The sequence below is a fragment of the Cricetulus griseus genome, chromosome 2 (genome assembly GCF_003668045.3).
Source record: "Cricetulus griseus strain 17A/GY chromosome 2, alternate assembly CriGri-PICRH-1.0, whole genome shotgun sequence".
In the NCBI taxonomy this organism is placed as follows: domain Eukaryota; kingdom Metazoa; phylum Chordata; class Mammalia; order Rodentia; family Cricetidae; genus Cricetulus; species Cricetulus griseus.
In genome coordinates, this window is record NC_048595.1 from 378,033,484 (window position 1) to 378,054,057 (window position 20,574).

At 41.0% G+C, this 20,574-nt stretch overlaps 1 protein-coding gene across 4 annotated transcripts in view; it reads left to right on the forward strand.

Moving 5' to 3' along the window:
* Positions 1-20,574, forward strand: part of Tnrc6b (trinucleotide repeat containing adaptor 6B) — a 61,798-nt gene that overhangs the window by 12,678 nt on the left and 28,546 nt on the right. For 3 of the 4 annotated variants that reach the window (XM_027404048.2, XM_027404049.2, XM_035440776.1), the window contains 7 exons: positions 1,850-4,189; positions 6,387-6,545; positions 10,556-10,731; positions 13,267-13,341; positions 14,071-14,116; positions 15,480-15,616; positions 16,525-16,695. In XM_027404048.2, coding sequence (XP_027259849.1) covers positions 1,850-4,189; positions 6,387-6,545; positions 10,556-10,731; positions 13,267-13,341; positions 14,071-14,116; positions 15,480-15,616; positions 16,525-16,695 — 3,104 coding nt within the window. The remainder of the gene's footprint in view (positions 1-1,849; positions 4,190-6,386; positions 6,546-10,555; positions 10,732-13,266; positions 13,342-14,070; positions 14,117-15,479; positions 15,617-16,524; positions 16,696-20,574) is intronic. The other variant, XM_027404051.2, reaches the window with a different exon arrangement.

Sequence of the window (20,574 nt, forward strand, 5' to 3'; positions counted from 1 at the left end):
GAGATCCACCTGCTTCTGCCTCCTGAGTCCTGGGATCAAAGACATGTACCACCACCACCCGGCTAATTAATATATATATTAAGATTTTATTTGCTATGTAACATTGTTCTACGTGCATATTTGCCTACAGATCAGAAGAGAGCACCAGATCTCATTATGGATGGTTGTGAGTTACTATATGGTTGCTGGGAATTGAACTCATGAATTCCGGAAAAGTAGCCCGTGCTCTTAACCTCTGAGCCATCTCTCCAGCCCCCTATTTTATGTAATGTTATTTTTAACTCATATTAACTGAAAACTGCTTGGTTAATGGAGAAATTAGTTTAGAAAAAAAATCACTAAAAACATTATTAGCCCACCACCACCACCACTAAGAATGGTACATTCTACTGAAATATGTACTGAACCGTACTGATTTATCAGATTAATCTCTTTAGGAGTTTGTACCAATATGATCCATACTCCTGTATTTTGGCAGCTAACTCGGGGACAGTCATTCAGCAGAGGCTTATAGAGCAGAATGCACAGGCAGGCCATTGTGTGGAATTCACATGTTAGCAAGATAGGCTCTAATGAAAAGATCAGTGTGAGAAAGGAAGGATGTGAACAGAGGGTTACCATACTGAGGAGAATGGATCTTGTTGGAGAAAAATGATTTTTCAGGTGACAAGCCCAGAAGTGGATCCATAGATGAAGTGACACTTGAAATATGTCCATAAAGATGAATAAATCTCATTGGATTTGGGAGGAAAAAACAGTAGATCCAAGCCTAGAGTGGTGCCAAGGGTCAAAAGGTGTGTTTATGGACTGTAGGCATCTTTGTGGAAAATTGTATAGGATGCACCGGGAAGACTGGTTGGCATTAGAACATCTTGGTAAAGCCAACCTAGGGGTTTTGCTTTTCTGTGTATTAAGGAATTCTTGAAAACTCTCAGAACAATGATAGAACCAAAAGGGTATTTTAGGAAAACCACTCTAGCCACAAGTGTTAGACTAGCTTGAAGAAATGTAGCACGTTTAAAGTCTATTGCATTTTCTCAGGATACAAGAAGGTCCTTCTGTGTCAGCAGGAGTGGCAAGTAGGTAACTTTGAAAGCTGGTCTGGAGCCAGGCAGTGATGGCACAAGTCTTTAATCCCAGCACTCGGGAGGCAGTAGCTCCTACCTCTGTAAATTCCAGGCCAGCCTAGTCTACAGAGCTAGTTTCAGAACAGTTAGGGCTGTTACACAAAGAAACCCTGTCCCGAAAAACAAAAAAGAAAGAAAGCTGGTATGGACTTAGTACATACAACAGTAGCCAATGACAAAGGAAACTCCAGCATGTTCTCATAACTCAGCATATAATGACCCGATGACCTGAGTTCAGTCCCTAGGACCCCCATGGTATAAGGAGAAAACCAACCCCAGCTAATTGTCCTCTGATCTCCAAATTGGTACCATGGCATGCTCACATATTATGCCCACTCGAACACACACATACATACATACACACACACACACACAGAGAGAGAGAGAGAGAGAGAGAGAGAGAGAGAGAGAGAGAGAAGTGACCCTAGGCACTGAGTTAAAATCCCACAGGAAGCCGGGCGTTGGTGGTGCACGCCTTTAATCCCAGCACTCGGGAGGCAGAGGCAGGTGGATCTCTGTGAGTTCGAGACCAGCCTGGTCTACAAGAGCTAGTTTCAGGACAGCCTCCAAAGCCACAGAGAAACCCTGTCTCTAAAAAAAAAAAAAAAAAAAAAAAATTCCCACAGGAAGATGGACCAGGTAGATCCGCTGGGGCAGTCAGAACTCCAGGTATAGATGACAATGTATGTGCAGCTATGGCTAACAGATGATCTCTTTTCCAGAGTCAACCCTTGGAGGTGCTGCTGCTTCAAATTATGCAAATTCCACTTGGGGCCCGGGAGCCTCCTCCAACAACGGCGCCTCCCCCAACCCAATTCACATCTGGGACAAGGTGATTGTAGACGGGTCTGACATGGAAGAGTGGCCTTGCATTGCCAGCAAAGACACTGAATCTTCTTCCGAAAACACCACCGATAACAACAGTGCCTCGAACCCTGGCTCTGAGAAGAGCACTCTGCCAGGAAGCACCACTAGCAACAAAGGAAAAGGGAGCCAGTGCCAGTCTGCAAATTCCGGGAACGAATGTAATCTTGGGGTCTGGAAGTCTGACCCTAAGGCTAAATCTGTTCAATCTTCCAACTCTACTTCAGACAGCAGCAGTGGACTAGGAAATTGGAGGAATGTGAGTGGTCAAGATAGAATTGGACCTGGCTCTGGCTTCAGCAACTTTAACCCAAATAGCAACCCATCTGCCTGGCCAGCATTGGTCCAAGAAGGAACTTCTAGGAAAGGGGTGTTGGAAACAGAGAATAGTAATTCCGGTGCACAAGTAAGCACAGTAGGTCAGGCATCCAGGGAACAGCAGTCAAAAATGGAAAATGCGGGTGTTAATTTTGTTGTCTCTGGCAGAGAACAGGCTCAAATTCATAACACTGATGGACCAAAAAATGGAAACACTAACTCCTTGAACTTAAGTTCACCAAACCCCATGGAAAATAAGGGAATACCCTTTGGGATGGGCTTGGGGAACACCTCCAGGAGCACTGATGCCCCTTCACAAAGCACTGGAGATCGAAAGACTGGGAGTGTTGGGTCTTGGGGTGCAGCTCGGGGGCCTTCTGGAACTGACACAGTCTCTGGACAAAGCAATTCTGGAAATAATGGGAACAATGGAAAAGACAGAGAAGACTCCTGGAAAGGAGCTCCTGTTCCAAAATCAACTGGGTCAAAAAATGACTCTTGGGACAACAATAACAGGTCTACGGGTGGGTCCTGGAACTTTGGCCCTCAGGATTCTAATGACAACAAATGGGGTGAAGGGAACAAAATGACATCTGGGGTCTCTCAGGGAGAATGGAAACAGCCGACTGGGTCTGATGAGTTGAAAATTGGAGAATGGAGTGGTCCAAACCAACCAAATTCTAGCACTGGAGCATGGGACAATCAAAAGGGCCACCCCCTCCCTGAAAACCAAGGCAATGCCCAGGCTCCCTGTTGGGGAAGGTCTTCCAGCTCCGCAGGAAGTGAAGTTGGAGGTCAAAGCACTGGAAGCAACCACAAAGCAGGAAGTAGTGACAGTCATAATTCTGGCCGTCGGTCATACAGGCCCACACATCCTGATTGCCAGGCTGTCTTGCAGACTCTTTTGAGCCGAACTGATTTGGACCCCAGGGTGCTCTCAAACACTGGCTGGGGCCAAACTCAAATTAAGCAGGACACAGTGTGGGATATTGAAGAGGTGCCAAGGCCTGAGGGGAAATCTGACAAAGGAACTGAGGGGTGGGAGAGCGCTGCCACACAGACCAAGAACTCAGGGGGCTGGGGAGATGCACCTAGCCAAAGCAATCAAATGAAGTCTGGATGGGGGGAGCTCTCAGCCTCGACAGAGTGGAAGGACCCCAAGAGCACAGGAGGCTGGAATGACTATAAGAACAACAACTCTTCTAACTGGGGAGGACGAGCAGATGAAAAGACACCTTCCTCTTGGAATGAGAGTTCCTGCAAGGATCAGGGGTGGGGAGGTGGGCGCCAGCCCAACCAAGGATGGACTTCTGGGAAGAATGGTTGGGGTGAGGAGGTTGAGCAAGTAAAAAATAACAATTGGGAAAGTTCTGCAAATAAGCCTGTGTCTGGGTGGGGTGAAGGAGGGCAGAATGAAATTGGAACTTGGGGTAATGGTGGGAATGCAAACCTAGCTTCAAAAGGTGGGTGGGAAGATTGCAAAAGATCTCCTGCATGGAATGAGACAGGCAGACAGCCCAATTCCTGGAATAAACAACACCAACAGCAGCAACAGCCACCACCACCACCACAGCCCGAGGCTTCTGGTTCATGGGGAGGCCCACCCCCTCCACCTCCAGGCAATGTTCGACCTTCTAATTCCAACTGGAGCAGTGGGCCCCAGCCTACAACCCCTAAGGATGATGAACCCAGTGGTTGGGAGGAGCCATCCCCACAGTCAATTAGTAGAAAAATGGACATCGATGATGGCACTTCAGCTTGGGGAGACCCTAACAGTTATAACTACAAGAATGTGAATCTATGGGATAAAAATTCCCAAGGGGGCCCACCGCCTCGAGAACCAAACCTGCCTACCCCAATGGCCGGAAAATCAGCATCAGGTAGGCACCCACCCACTCTTTTTTCATAGGCTTTAGTAAAAGAAATCCTGGGCTGGAGAGATGGCTCAGAGGTTAAGAGCACTGACTGTTCTTCCAGAGGTCCTGAGTTCAATTCCCAGCAACTATATGGTGGCTCACAACCATCCGTTATGAGATCTGGTGGCCTCTTCTCGCATACGTGTAGGCAGAACATTGTATGCAGAACATTTACTTACTATGTAGTAAGTAAAAATAAATCTTTAAAAAGAAAGAAAAGAAATCCTATCTGAGGATAGTTCCTCCAGTTCTAGCTTTGTTGCTCTGATAACCTCTTTCCATAGAGCACTAGAGATGGCATCTGCTCTAGTACATTACAGTGGTCATTCTTGTTACAAGGAAAAGATGACAATACTCTTGGTCCCTAGAGTAATTATTATTATTAATGGTTTGTCCAAGACAGGGTTTCTCTGTGTAGCTTGGCTGATTTGGAACTAACTCTATAGACCAAGCTGGCAGATCTCCCTGCATCTGCCTCCCAAGTGCTGAAATTAAAGTCTTGCACCTGGCTAGGTTCCCAGAATTATTTTTTTGCAATTGTATTGGTCTGTATAATTTTAAAAAAGCAACCACCATACAGCTTATTCTTGCCAAACAAACTACTACTAGTTTAAGAACTAAAGAAGAAAGAGATCTACTTTCTTTCCCTCCTGGCTCTACCTGTGAACCCACCCTCTGTGCTTTTCCCCCAGCAAAGGAGAACACTCTGGTGTTTTTTCAGAAGCCATCACAATGCTGTATCACAGCTGGTGTCTGGACAGTTGGACAGTTGGGGGGTCTCCAAATTTATTGATGCTCTCTGTGTTTTGGTGCTCAAACACAGAGACTTGTGTATGCTGAGTAAGCATTCTGTATTCCCAGTTCCATCCAGTGACTGAATGGTTGGCTGTAGAAAGGAATATACTTAAAAGATGATCTTAGGACAGTCAGATATTAAACTGTTCCAACAGCTCTTAATTCTATTCTCAGGTTGGCTCGAATGTCCCTGTAAAAACTCACCAATCGGGGCTGGAGAGATGGCTCAGAGGTTAAGAGCACTGGCTGCTCTTCCAAAGGACCTGAGTTCAATTCCCAGCAACCACATGGTGGCTCACAACCATCTATGACAAGATCTGGTGCCCTCTTCTGGTGTGCAGACATACATGCAGACAGAACACTGTATATATAATAAATAAATAAAGATCTATTTAAAAAAAAAAAAAAACTCACCAATTTAGAAAATGCACCTTTCAGGGTTGTTTTATGGTTTTAGTTAAAATTAATCATAATGTGAAGTTTCCCAGTATTCAAAGTGAATCTAGTTTTTAAGTAAATGTAATTAGGAACACTAATTATCATGCAAAGTGACTGTTTTTAACTAGCTCCTTTAAAAAAAAAAAACTAAAAAAAAAATGAGGACAGAAATAGAGACTACTCTTTAACTTCTTATCTAGAATCACACTTGCTAATGCTTTGAAATAAAACTCTTCAAACTGCACAGAAAAGCGAAATACAATAAATGAGAGAATCTTAGCCTCTTGGGTTTCTCACCATAATCTCTTAGAATTTGTTTCATTCATAAATCTTGCTCTTATCTATTACAAATATACCTAAGCTTTATTTATTTATTTATTTTTATGGGGGGGTTATATTTCTTTAGTGTTCATCTTGCTTTTTTTTTGTGGACTTTTTGGGGTAAAGACAGGAATTCTGAGACTGGATCCCAGGACCTTTCCCTGGGTAGGCAGGCAGTATCCCTTATTTATGTCCTATGTTTAAGCTTTTTGTAGCACACAATAGTTCTTTCTCTTAATTGTTTCATATATAATGTTCATTTTATGGGCCCAATATTTATCCCTCTGGTAGATACTTAAGTTGCACTTTACCCACACTTGATGTAACCTATCTTCTAATATTTAAAATGCTTCAATTTTTGTACATATAATTTCATCACTTTACTACATATATCTAAAGTAAAATTTCCTGGCAGTGGAATTTCAGAAGTCATGTACATTAGACCTTTGAAAAGTCACCTTGCCAGATGCCCTCCATGAAGGTTGAATTTGTTTCTGCCAAGATAGTATAATTGTGTCTTTCCCCTTTAATTCCACTGGATGTTAAATGTTCAATGGATCCTTAGAGACATGCTTTTCTTTCTTTCTTTCTTTCTTTTTTTTCCCAGTCTGGAGCAAAAGCACACCACCTGCTCCAGATAATGGAACTTCAGCCTGGGGTGAGCCAAATGAAAGCAGTCCTGGGTGGGGTGAAATGGATGATTCTGGAGCATCGACCACAGGCTGGGGAAACACACCTGCCAGCGCTCCCAATGCCATGAAACCCAGTAAGTGGATTTGGTTTATAATTTGAGGAATTCCTTGTTAATTAGAAAATAAGGTGTTTTGGTGAGGGCTGTTTTATTTAAAGTGTTAAGTCAATGCAATTCATAACCTGAAACATCAAACAGCAGCAAATGGTACTGAATATTGCTGGCATGTGTTCAGGTGTTTACCGTGACCTAAGTTATTTATATTGCTGATTTAAAAACAAATGAATGGCCAAGCACTAGGAATGCTGAAGCCCACAGGTTGGTTTCTGTGAGTTCAAGGCCAGCCTGGTGTATGTAGTGAAATCCAAAACAGCCAGGGCTCATGGTGAGACCCTGTCTGAAAAAACAAAATAAAATAGAATATAACAAAATAAAAACAAATGCAGGCTCCTCAAGCACTTGTCCTCACATGTTACTGAGTTTGTTCCCTAAACCCACATTGTAGAAGAGACCAACTTGAGTAAGTTGTTCTTTGACAACATCCTTGCACATGACCCACAAACAATAAATGAAAGGAAAAAGAAACAAACTAGATTTAGTATCTATCCAGAACTGTAATTTGAATATTGTGCATTTTTACCCAAAAATGTAAATGTGTTCATTGAAACTACTTTATTTCTCCTTTTTTTTTTTTCATATAATTAAGACATGATTTCTCAGTCATCTACTCACATAAGATTTTAGGTGTGTTGGGGGTTGTTTGGTTGGTTGGTTTTTGCTTTTTTTGGTTTTGTGGGATTTTTTGTTTGTTTGTTTTTGTCTGACAAAGATGTCTTTGAAGTTCTTAAATGAAGAATAAGCTACATTTGATGTAACTGGCCATTTGTAGTCGCTAATGCACAAACTATTACTTGATTGAATTGAGAATATAGTATCAGGCGCACATTTCTACTTCACTAACTTTCTTGAACATGTTACATCTCTCTTTCCTGCTTAAGCAGACTTAAGATTTAAGAGTTTTTGGTTAGGCCAGACGGTGGTGGCACACACCTTTAACCCCAGAACTTGGGAGCAGTGGCAGGCTTATCTCTGTGAGTTTGAGACCAGCCTGGTCTACAAAGTGAGTTCCAGGACAGCCAGGACTGTTACACAGAGAGACCAAATTAATTAATTAATTATTTTATGGAATTCTCAAAACTTTAGATAAGAAAAAGAATTACTTGTATCCCATGATATTCAGGACTTTGTGAGGAATATGTTAGATTTAATCCAGAATTCACAACCATGCCTATGGGGCTTTGTTATATTTTAAAAGTCTTCATCCACTCCTCCACTTCATAGACTTCTGGAGTTTTCTGAACACCTTGTTCTCATGATTTCCATGGTGAAGTCAGTTGTTTATCCTGGGAAATAGGATCTAGTTGACTTGAAATAGATCCAGATTGCTAAAGAGGCCTCACACAGATTGTTCAGCAGGACTGTAGAATTTTCACCCGTCTTTCTCAGCTTCAGAGTCACCTTTCCACCACAAATCCATCATTTCCCTCCTGTGCTTTGTAAATGTGTTTTGTTAGTCAAGGTCATTTGTAGTTGTAGCTTGTGTCCTTTCTCTGGGTGATTTGAATGTCTAATGCTAAGAGGAAGGAATAAATCATTTAGCTGATAACTGGCAATGTGATCTTCCACAGCCAAAAATGCCTTACATTTGATATTAAGTCCTGTGATTAAAATCAGATGCTCAGTCAGACATGTAGTGGCTCATATCTCTAATCCCAGAACTGAGCAGAAGTCGGCCTTGTCTACAGAGTGAGTTCCGGGACAGCCAGGGATACACAGAGAAACCCTCAACAAAACCAAATGCTTTTCTGTTGAGTATTCAGGGCCCAGTGCTAGGCAAATGCATAGCCCTGAGCTTGTAGCCTCAGACCCACTCTTGAGAAAGGAGGCAGGAGGGAGGAATGTGAAGAAAGAGAGGAGGTTAGTTGGAAGTCAGAGGACATTTTTTTGGAGTTGATTCTCCTTTTTTTTTTTTTTTTTTTAAACAACAGATTCCAGGGAAGCACCTTTAACTACAAGGCTGTCTTACTGCCCCCCCACCTTAAATTTTTGGTTTTTGGGTCAAGGTCTCGATATGTAGTTCAGCCTGGCCTGGAACTCAGAGCTCCCAGGTGTTGGGATTAAAGGTATGGTGTCACCATGCCTTGCCTGCCAGTCCCTTTTTTATGGGAAACGTTTGTTAAAAGTTCAGCTCTTCTCTGAAAGAAAGTAATCATCACTTAGCTACACATTTCTTTTAACTTTTATTATTACTTGTTTTATGTGCACAGGTATTTTCCCTGCTTGGATGTCTGTGCACCACATACATACAGTACCCTCAGAGGCATTGGACTCCCTGGGACTGGAGACAGGTGTGAGCTGCCATGTGGGTGCTGGGAACTGAACTTGGGTCATCTGAAATAGCGATCAGTGCCATCTCTCCCAACTCATTTTTATAAAGAGATCAGTATGATATATATACTTGGTTTTAAATTCCTATTGCTTGTCAGTACAGTAGGTGATATAAATCCTATGCTTATAGAATATACATATAATGCAGGTTATATAAAATTGTAATCCCTTGTACCATCTGTCTGTTAATACTTTGAGTAACAGTCCTGCCTATTGCTTTTCTGCAGAAAGTCCCTTTGTGTGGCTAGGATGAACTCTGTGGGAGAGTCGTGGCATTTACTTATACCTGCTATAGCGTGGAGTGCTACAGTTCGAAGAGCAAGCCCTGTGCTTTGCAAGTGGGAACTCATTTGGCTCTCACAGGCCTGGTCTCAAGGATAGCAGCTGTCACTGGAAATAGTACAGAGAAGAGCCATTTCCCAGCTCCCCACTCCAGTTCTGTACAATAGTTTTGAAGGAAAATGAATGTTTACTTACAAGCTTCATATTAACAATATTTGTTTAAAGGGTATGTTAGTAGAACAGACTGTCCAGTATCCACCCCCAGCTGTCCCATCTTTCTTTTCTTCCCCCATTCTGTCTTCTATATTTTCTCCTTTCTCACTGAAGCCACATCTAGTATTCTCCTTAGCTGATGCATTTCAAATATGTCTATGGACCTAATAAGCTTCAACTTTCCATGGCCTTGTGTTTTTTTATTCCCATTCTTATTTTAACCTCATCCCAAACAAGGTAGACAGCTGGTTTTTTTGGCTATACCTATTTGGTAGTATAAAACAAAGACTTCACGGGGCTGGAGAGATGGCTCAGCAGTTAAGAGCACTGGCTGCTCTTCCAGAGGACCTGGGTTCAATTCCCACCACCTACATGGCAGCTCACACCTGTCTAAAACTCCAGTTCCAGGGGATGCCTTCACACCAATGCACATAAAATAAAGTTAAATTATTTAAAAAAACAAACAAACAAACAAAGACTTCACTTCAGCAGCCATGCTCATTAAGAGAAATCAGTTTCTTCTCAATGAAATGTGAAATGTATATTCACTCTCCCACACATACATACTTTTTGCTGATAGTGTGGGACAGTGTGGGATTGTTTGGGATAGTATCTGAGGTAGTCCATGGAGGCCTCAAACTCCTCCTGCCTCAGCTTCCCAAGTGGTAGGATTGCAAGTATACACCACCACCCAGTTCTGAAATTTCTTATAATAGTGATGAGTTCTTTTTAGTTTTGAAATTGCTATCTGCGGGGCTGGAGAGATGGCTCAAAGGTCTTTCTTCCAGAGGTCTGAGTTCAATTCCCAGCAACCACATGGTGGCTCACAAACCATCTGTAATAAGATTTGGTGCTCTCTTCTGACATGCAGGCAGAACACTATATAAATAATAAATAAATAAACCAATCTTTTAAAAAGAAAATTTGCTATCTACTTGGTTCAGAGAAGAACCATAGAAGCAGTCAAAAGAGCTTGATTGTATGGTCTGTTGTCTACTCTCTTTAAGTATAATTCATTTGCCTTACCATGTAGCTAGAATAGACAGAACTGCAAAGATATTAAAATGCTGCATTTGGAAGGAGCGTCTCTAGTTTTGTTACATGTACTTACTGCAAAGAACTGATAGACTCTTTCCTTAAAGATACCAAATCTATGCAAGACGGCTGGGGGGAGAGTGACGGACCGGTCACAGGAACTCGCCATCCTAGCTGGGAAGAAGAGGATGATGGAGGAGTCTGGAACACCGCCGGCTCTCAGGGAAGCACTTCCTCCCACAACTCAGCCAGCTGGGGACAAGGAGGAAAGAAACAAATGAAGGTAGTGCTTCAGAAATGCTCTGACTTGCTTATTTGTTCCTAGAAGGCAGAACTGAGAATGTGCACATGTAAGGAATGAGGCAGCTGGCTGGAGTCACTGAGATTCTAAGTCAAGGGAAAAGGGTTTTTTTTGTTTTTTGTTTTGTTTTGGTTTTTCAACACAGGGTTTCTCTGTATTGCTTTGGAGCCTATCCTGGAATTCGCTCTGTAGAGCAGGCTGGCCTCGAACTCAGAGATCCACTTGCCTCTGCTTCCCGAATGCTGGGATTAAAGACATGTACCACCACTGCCTGGCAGTATTTTCTTAAAAATTAGTAACTACTTCCCTTGTTTTCCTTCATCTTCCTATCCCATGACCTTGAAATCTTGAATTATAGAAGTGTCACTGTGGGTAAAATATAATTGGTAACATGGAGGTAGTTAAGTTTTGGGTTCCATGTTATAATTTAAGTTTCTGAGGCCTGCTTTTAAAATTCCTTATGCTTTTGCATTTGAAAACAAAGAAGTCCTATGGATGTAAATTGTTGTGAAAATGTAGAAAAGAAACCAAAGGAAGATAATACTGGCTTTCCAGTGGTGATGGGTCTTGATTTTACCTGATTCACCCCAAGGCCCAGAGTCCTTCTTCCAGTAAAATGAAAGCCAGCCCAGTTTTTAGCACTGCCATAACTAAATGCTGTCCTCACATCCTGTGCCAAGCTGTGCCTTCCATATATCCCCCTTTCCCTATAACAACCAAGTTTCCTTTTGGATTATCATTTTATTACTTACCTTACAGTCCTGGGGATGGAGCTCAGAGCCCTGTGAATGCTAGACAAGCACTCCACTATTGCTTTTGCATAGGGCCCTGGTATTTCATCTATAGCCATGATCTTTGCACCTCAACAACTTTCTTGGCAGATGATTCTTTTCACTCTTGCTTTCTCTTTTACACACACACACACACACACACACACAGAGAGAGAGAGAGAGAGAGAGAGAGAGAGAGAGAGAGAGAGAGAGAGAGGAGGAGAGAGAGGGGGGGCTCGGAGAATAAGGAACACACACCCTATGTCTAATTTCACCCTGAAACCCCTGCTCACCTGTGAAATGCTTCCTAGCCAATATTTTCCTGGGCTTCAGATCCCCCATACTGTCTAATGAGACTTTCAGGACGTCTTCACCCCTTGGCTGGAAGCTGTGAGTTTCAGTACCCTGACTTTTCTTCTGTAGCATGGAGCAGTTGGTTTCTCTTAGAGACATTGGTTGAAGCAGTTCTTCATAGGCTCTCTTTCCCTAAGGGCTTGACTTTCCTTACTTTAGTCACTAAAAAAATTGCACTGTGCTGCTCAGCATCTTGGTACTTTCGTGTTGTCTGCTCTGTTTTAGCAGTCTTAGTCATCTACAAATTAGCAGTGGATCCAGAAAGATCCTAATTGAAGCCTCCTACTTAATTGGGAGTTGAATGTTTCTACTCTGATGCCAGTGATTCTGACCTTCAGTACTAAGGACTGTTTTTTGTTTTTTTAATGTGATAAAATACACATGATGTAAAAATTGTCATCTTAACCATTTTTAAATGTGGAGTTCAGTGGCATTAAGTATGTTCACACACAGTTGTGTTCCTCTTAAAGCTGAAAGATTGTGCTAGTAGACTCACTATCTCTGCTTCCTTCAGGACTTTTTTTTATATCTTAAGTAAATATAAGTATCCCATTACTTCAAAAAAAAAAAAAATATGTCTTGAGCCAAGTGTGGTGGCACACAACCTTAATCCTTGAAGTCCTTGAAGACAGAGGCTGGAGGATCGGGAGTTCAAGGTTATCCTAGGTTATATAGTGAGTTTGAGGGCATCCTGTCTCAAAAACAACAACAATAATAACAATTATGATGTATCATACGTAGCACATGGAGTTTTTATCTATAGGATGCACAGGTGCACAAAGCCCAACCCCATCCCACAAATCCCTGCCTTCACAGGAGTGAGAATGGAGCAGATGGAGAAACCAGAGCATCCTAAGAGTCATAGACCTACCCTACTCTCTTGTTCCTGGAGGGCAAGTATAGTGTCTTCGTCCAGGACTCTTTCCCACTGAGAATGAGAACCAGTAACCTTATGTGAACCAGATGAAGAGCTTCCCTGGATGTGTTCTACTTTGCCCCCACAGAGGGTGATATCCAATTCAAATAGGCTCCTTCCTAAGCAGCACTTACCAGTAGCAGTTCTTTCCCTAATAGAATCCTGCTGGGGTCGCAGGAGAGCATCTTACTGGAGGTGACCGTGGTAGCATGCACAAGTTAACATTTACACAATCTGTTACTGACTTCTTTCCATGTAAAAAGTAGAACCTCATTTTCCAGTTCACTGTGATGAGTAGGAGTAGAAGCATGACTGAACCTAGGGCTTATTAACCATTAAAGTAAAAGGGAAAGTGTCAAAATGACAAGCTGTTAGGTTCAGAAAAGTTAATTCTCAGCTCTGCATTGTCAGTGTAGTTTGTAGCTTGGGGGACTGTGATAAGCTCTGTGACTGAGATGACACATTTCATTTCTGCAGTGCTCACTAAAAGGAGGAAATAATGATTCATGGATGAATCCTCTTGCCAAACAGTTTTCAAATATGGGATTGCTGGTAAGTTTTATTTTTCTCATGTGTAAACATCCCAAATTTCAGGCTTAGTACAAACTTAAGGACCACTGCCATGTGCAGTACAAAATTACAGATTTAAATACAAGTTAGCCCTTAGAGCTAAGCAATATTATTTTCTATTTTATTAAGTGATATATATCGACATTAAAAGTAAATTGTCTTTGTTGGAAAGGTGGAGACAAAAAAGACACTTAGATTGACATTTGTACCAGTGTTTTCATCATTGTTTTAAAAAAGAAAACTATAAAACTATGGTAGGATTCATTATCTAGAGAATAATTCATGCAGAATCTCTAATTTCCTTATCTCTTGGGAATGCTGTTGGGACGTCCTGTCCTGGTTGCCAAAAGACAAATGATTCAGTTTGGTTACACAGTTCAAGATTTGATGCCTTGACAAGTCACCAGAAGAAGTTGTCATCATTTGGCTACCATTTGTGGAATTTGATCCTGCACACTTAAGAATGAGTTTATTTCTCTAAGCAGCTGTTGAACTAGTCCTCTGTCCATAACTGTACTGAGGTTGATTACATGTGGAATTGAATGTTAGACATTTAATTAAGCATGGATGGCCATCAGTTTACAGTTCACCACAGAGGGTCTTGTGGGGTACTTCTGGTAAGATGTGGCTTTCACATGAAAAATGGCACCTTTTCTCTAATTGAAAATGTGTATAATTGTTTCTCACTTGTGTTTGCTTTGTTTTGTTCAGAGTCAAACAGAAGATAACCCAAGCAGCAAAATGGATTTGTCTGTAGGTATGTATCAGTCCACAAATAGAACTGGGGTGTATTCATGGCCATGACAGGCCCTTGGGATCTCCTACGCAGCTTGAGTTGAGGCGATCAGATCAATAGATATTTGATTAATGCTTTTCTCTGTATAAGATTTCATGCAAGACCCAGTATAGAGGTTGAAAATTCAAATGACCAAAGAGCCAGGAAAGAATGTAAAGGAATGTTGTGTGCCAGGTGAACTGGTTAACTGTGAAGAAGGAGTTTGCCTCAAAAGCCAGCCTTGCTCTACTGGAGATAGTTTTTGCATGAAAAATACAAGCTTGATTGGACCATGCCTTACTAGCATCAAGATTTTTTTCACTCTGTTTTTGTTTTGTTTGTTTTATTTTTTCTGAGACAAGGTTTCTCTGTGTATCCCTGGTTGTCCTAGACCAGACTGGCCTCAAACTCAAGAGATCCACTTGGCTCTGCTTCCCAGGTGCTGGGACTAAAGACATGCGCTACCAACACCTGGATCAGATTTTTTTTTTTTCTTTTAAGTACTGGAGGCTAAATTCAGGTTTTTTAAAAATTATCTGTGATACTGCTAGACTAGATAGACCCTTAAGTTGACACTCTGTACCCCAGGGTAGTTCTTCACTGACATACTTCTCCATTGTGACTAGGGCAAAGGGAGGGACAGCCCTTTATCTGTGGGAATTTTCCCAGTAATGCTTCCACTCACCCTAGGGAGCATAAAAAGAATCAAACTAAGAGTGAGAGCAAACAGTCCTGGGTAGCAGTGGCAAATAGTGTTTGACCTGTAACACAATGATGTTATCATTCAGCAGAATTATATCTGAGAAAGAGGGAAGGAAACGGTCATTGAACATACAGTCCTGGCTGAGCAAGCACTGTTGACATGATCAACTGTGCTAAATTCTTAAGCTTTGAATTTTAGGGCAACAGGTGTGCCTCTTGGTGTTTGTATTCCCCTTAAGTGCTTTAAAACTCCAACTGTGTATCTAACTGGTGCTAATAAGGAAAACAAGTAACTTCTCTCACTGAGAACATTTGAGTAAGATGTATACATCCAACACATCAATTGTGATCTATATATTGTTTAGTCAGTTTTGCCTCAAGGCTCTCCTCAGTCTTCCACGGTAGATAGTCTGTAGCAGGTGTGTATTTAATTTCTAAAAGTTGGACCATATGTACTCCAGGGACAGAACAAGCCCTGAACCAGTGAGAACTCTGCTGGTGTCATTCAAAGAGTAGAGAGAATTTGTTCCTAGGACCTCAGAGAGCAGGTGGGCCAGGTCACATGTGGCTCTTGAGGGAGATGTTAATTTTTTTTCTTTTTTTGAGACATTGACTCTTAAAGTTTTTATTTATGTACTTTAAGATAAGAAATTTGATGTGGACAAGCGAACAATGAATCTCGGGGATTTTAATGATATCATGAGGAAGGATCGACCTGGGTTCCGTCCACCTAATTCCAAAGACTTGGGAACCGCAGATAGTGGGCCTTACTTTGAGAAGGTGAGTTGCATGCTTTATTTAAGTTATGTGTTCTTACTTGTCTTCTGATAGCCAGTTCTAGAGAAAGCATAAACTTAACTGAATTCAGCAAGTAGAACATAAATGTCACCAGCATTAATGTAGCAACATGAAAATAGCTGATGTCAGTGAGCGAGAGCCATCTGTCCTTACTGATTTTGTGATGGAACTCTGAGTTTTGAGATATTCATGGAGTTTGGGAGAGGTCATGGGCACTGAGAGACAAGCTTACTCTGCACTCTTGATCCTGCTGCTGTGCCAGCAACAGACAAAATCTGGGCTTTGTGCAAAATATGTATCTCCTACGAGCTTGAGTTGGTCTAGAAAAGCTCTCCATCTTTCCCACTTCCCTATTAGCTTGTGTTTAGGTAAATGGTTTATTTTTCAAATTCTTATTGAAGCAAGTAAGTTTTACTCACTTGTTCTGATTTTTAACATTTCTAATGAAATTGTTCCTTGATTCAGAATACTGTTTCATAATGCTCCTAATTCCCCATAAGACATTAAAATTAAAACATGGAGATCTGGGCCCATAGCATTGTTGCCAGTCTGGTGACACCATATTCACAGGAAGATTGACTGGCTTCTGCTTCAGTAGCCATACTACCAGAGTAGTAAGTATTAGACTTGTAAAAATAAAGTGTCTGGCAACCCTTGTCCTTTGCAGTGGGCTGACAGGGTTACTAACTTAGAGGAAGAGGAAGTCTCTGTGAAGTAGGATGACAGATATATTGGGCAAAGTGTGACGATTATTATCAGATCCAAATTTCATCCTGGGTTATTGCTAATCCACTCTGTTTATTTCTAGTGTGTCTCTCTTTCCCTTCTTACATTCTGTTGCTTCACTAACCAACACTCATTGTGATTGGCTAACTCCTACTACCTTTCAGCTGACTTTGCCTTTCTCCAATCAAGATGGGTGCCTTGGGGATGAGGCTCCCTGCTCTCCCTTCTCCCCTTCTCCCAGCTACAAGCTGTCTCCCTCTGGTTCCACACTACCCAACGTCAGCCTTGGAGCAATCGGCACAGGGCTCAACCCCCAAAACTTCGCTGCTAGACAAGTAAGGAGGCCTCTCAGATTTGTAATTGCTTGGCTGTGGCCTCACCTTGGCCCTGGTCTTCAGTTTATTGCATCATTTGTCTGTCTTGGGAAACTTGTTGATTACTGAATGCACAGAATGATACTAAGTGTAGGTTTTACATCTTTTAGCCCATAGAACCCATCTTTCTTCATGTTTCTCAACATGGATTTTACTTTAAATCTGTTTCTTTTATCTCTTATTTTTGGTTATAACTAATTTAGGGAAATCTGATTGAGACTCTATAGGTACCTTATATAATCTAGTAATATATTTGCCACTTTTTAATATAGATTATATGTTTGGCTGGAGAGGTGGCACAGCAGTTGCTGTTCTTGTAGAGGATCTGGGTTTTGTTCCCAGCACCCATATGGCAGCTCACAGCCTCCTATAATTCCTGTTTCAGGGGATCAGACACCCTCTTCTAGCTTTTGCACTCACCAGGCATACACATGATGCACAGACATACATGCAGGCAAAATACTCATACATAAAATAAAAATAAATATTTTCAAAAGCTATTAGAATATATGATAAATAGTATTCCTAGGGTCTCTTGGTTAGTTTACCTACTAACTAAACATTAGTAGCAAAACTAGGAAGATTAAGAGTAAATATTTGGGGGGCTGGAGAGATGGCTCAGAGGTTAAGAGCACTGACTGCTCTTCCAGAGGACCGGGAGTCAATTCCCAGCACCCACATGGCCACTCACAACTGTCTGTAACTCCAAGATTTGACTGTCTCACATACCTACAGGCAAAACACCAATGCACATAAAATAAAAATAAATAATTTTTTTTAAAGGAGTAAACATTTGAGGATTACGTCATCTTAAAAAAAATGTCTAGCTTCTTGGGCCTGGGGATTTGTCTATCATCTTTAGAATTTAAACCACAGTGGCTGGACTGTAATGGTGCACACCTTTAATCCCAGCACTCGGGAGGCAGAGGGTAGATCTCTTAGGCCAACCTGATCTACAGAGTGAGTTACAGGACAGCCAAGGCTACACAGAGAAACCCTGTCGAAAAAAAAAAAAAAAATTAAAGGACATAGAAAAGGAGATCCTTAGTAGTGAAGCTATAAAAAGTAGTTATTGCTCAAACATTTGCAGTTGCCAAACCAAGGGCCACACAGTAGCATCAAAACTGGCAGGGTCCATCGGGGGATTGATGATTCATACTTAACTCTTATGGGCCTGAGGGACACAGCAAAGATGCCAGGGTCTGTTTTAGTTTTATGGAGAAAACAGGAATCTGGGGCCACCAATGCTATTATAGCAACATCTCCCAACAGTGGTGTTTCCCTAACTCTAGTTCTGTGATTTCACACTTATCACTGTGCCTTTCATTTGAAGATGAGCCCAAGAATATAAATTATACAATGTGTGGTTCAATCCATTTTGTTTCATGTGATGACTTTTTCTTTTTTAAGATTTTATTTATTTATTATGTATACAACATTCTGCTTTCATGTATATCTGCACACCAGAAGAGGGCACCAGATCTCATTACAGATGGTTGTGAACCACCATGTGGTTGCTGGGAATTGAACTCAGGTCCTCTGGAAGAGCAGTCAGTGCTGTTAACCTCTGAGCCATCTCTCCAGCCCACATGTGATGACTTTTACATGAACATTAAAGGCTAAGGTAAAGCAGGACTATTTACACCATAGTCAAATTGTGCACAGTCAAATTGTGCATAGCCAAATCCTGTGCAGATTTAAAGTAGATTGTGTTGTGCCCATGTATTCAGATTAGTTATCTCTGGATTGGAATCATAGACTGCTTTTCTATTTCCTTTAATCTCAGTGTTTTTAGTCTGTTTTTTATTTGCTTATTTTATAGTTTCCTAAAGGGGATGGCTATATGTAGCTTATTTGAACAGAGAAAAACAATGTTTTGAGGATGCTTATTTTATATTAAGGTATAGAAAATATAAAATGCAAATGTGGTTCAAGGCTCACATAAATACCTAATGCTATTAGTAGGTAAACTCAAATTTAATAGACCAGCCACCAGCTTGGCATTGGACGTTTTTTTAAAAAAAGTAATTCATTGTCTTGAGGGGATTACTGCAGAGTCCATCAGTACCTGGTGGTACAATATGTCCCTATCCAAATACAGTTCTAACTGTTTCAACTGCTTTCCTATGGAGTTTGTTACATTTACTTCATAATTAAATGATAAAACTTAAACCTGGCATGGCAGCACACTTTTAAACCCAGTACTTGGGAGGCCAAGGCAGGAGTTTGAAGCCAGCTTGGGCTATAGTGTAAGATCCTCTCTCTAATAATATTTTTCCTAAATCACACATTTACTCAGCTTGCTAGTTTTGTTTTAAATTATGTAAATTTATGAATTAAACCCTGGGTTAAGGCAAATAACCCCAGTAATTAGGAGGACATAGACATAGTCATTTTAGAACTTCCACATATACCAGAAAAGCTTGAACAGTACTCAGATAAACAACCACTACATGTATATATAGCCTTTGAATTACTGTCTTCTTAATTCCTAGATTTACTGTTTTTGAAGGCTTTATATATATGTTTATCCTCTGAAAATCATCAAATCTGAGCCAAGAAAATGAGCTCATATTAATATAACAGGAAAGCATTTTTATAGACCACTATTGGCTTGCTTGTACCCACTTCAAAAAACATCAGAATGCTGTGTGTGACTTCAGACATCCTTCACTTTTTGTCAAGAAGCCGAGAATCTTACAAAAGGAAAGGCTGAGATTTAAAATGACTCTAGCTGGACTGGAGACTCTCAACTATAATCCCAGAACTGGGGAAACAGAGGTAGACAGATCTCTGAGTTTGAGGGCCACCCTGGTCTACAGAAGGAGTTCTAGGATAGCCAGGGCTACACAAAGGAAAATAAATAAATAAATAAATAAATAAATAAATAAATAAATAAATAAATAAATAAATAAAGTGACTTTAAACTGGGTGCAGTGATGTGAGTTAAACAACCCTTGGGAAAATAAAGTTTGTGGGTGAGCTTTGATCTTTTTATGATATATACAGATTTTAAATGCCATTTCTACTTTGTGTTTGTAGTCATTTTTAGTTTTAGTGCTTTTTAAGTTCCTTTATTTGCCTGTAACAATCTCTTAATCTAATTTTGAATCATTAAAGCCATCACAGTATCTTTAGTATTCTGGAATTTAAAGATGCTACTTTAATTCTTTAAGATTATCTTATCCCTGTGTTAAACTGAAAATGATGACCTCACTTTACAAATGCATTATTAGCTGTCTTTTCTGAAGATGTTAAGTGGGGTGTTTTCAAATGAGTGATTGGTGGGTCATGGATATTTGCAAATGATTTGTGCATCCTATAGACCAAGGCTTTATAAAGTTGTGAAAATGCCAAAAGGAAGGATTAAACTGGTACAGAAACAAAAATGGAAAATGACTGTATCATGGTTTTAGTAGACATCAAGAAAGAGTTCCATAGTTTTGTTAGCACAGAGGGAAATTCATTTTACTTTGTTCTTGAAATGAGGAAGGAGGCTTTGGGTAAGATACCCCTAGTGGGTCCTTTAACTCAGGCCTTGAACAGGCCAAGACATATGATATAGAGACTCTCAGGAGGCCAGGTGTGATGGATGGTGCATGCCTCACTGTCAGCCTCACTGCCAGCATGAGCTGCTTAGTAAAACACTGTTGAGGTGGGGGTGGGGTGGGGGCAATCCTCAGACAGAACAAACAGTGGCAAGTCATTAAATGGGTTTCTTTCCTGAAGAACTTTCCTTAGCTAGAAACAAATAAGAAAGGGAGGGTCCCAAGAGCTCAGTTCCCCCTGCTCTCATTGGAAAATTAGAAAGGAGCTCAGTGAAGTGGTTCATTGGGAATC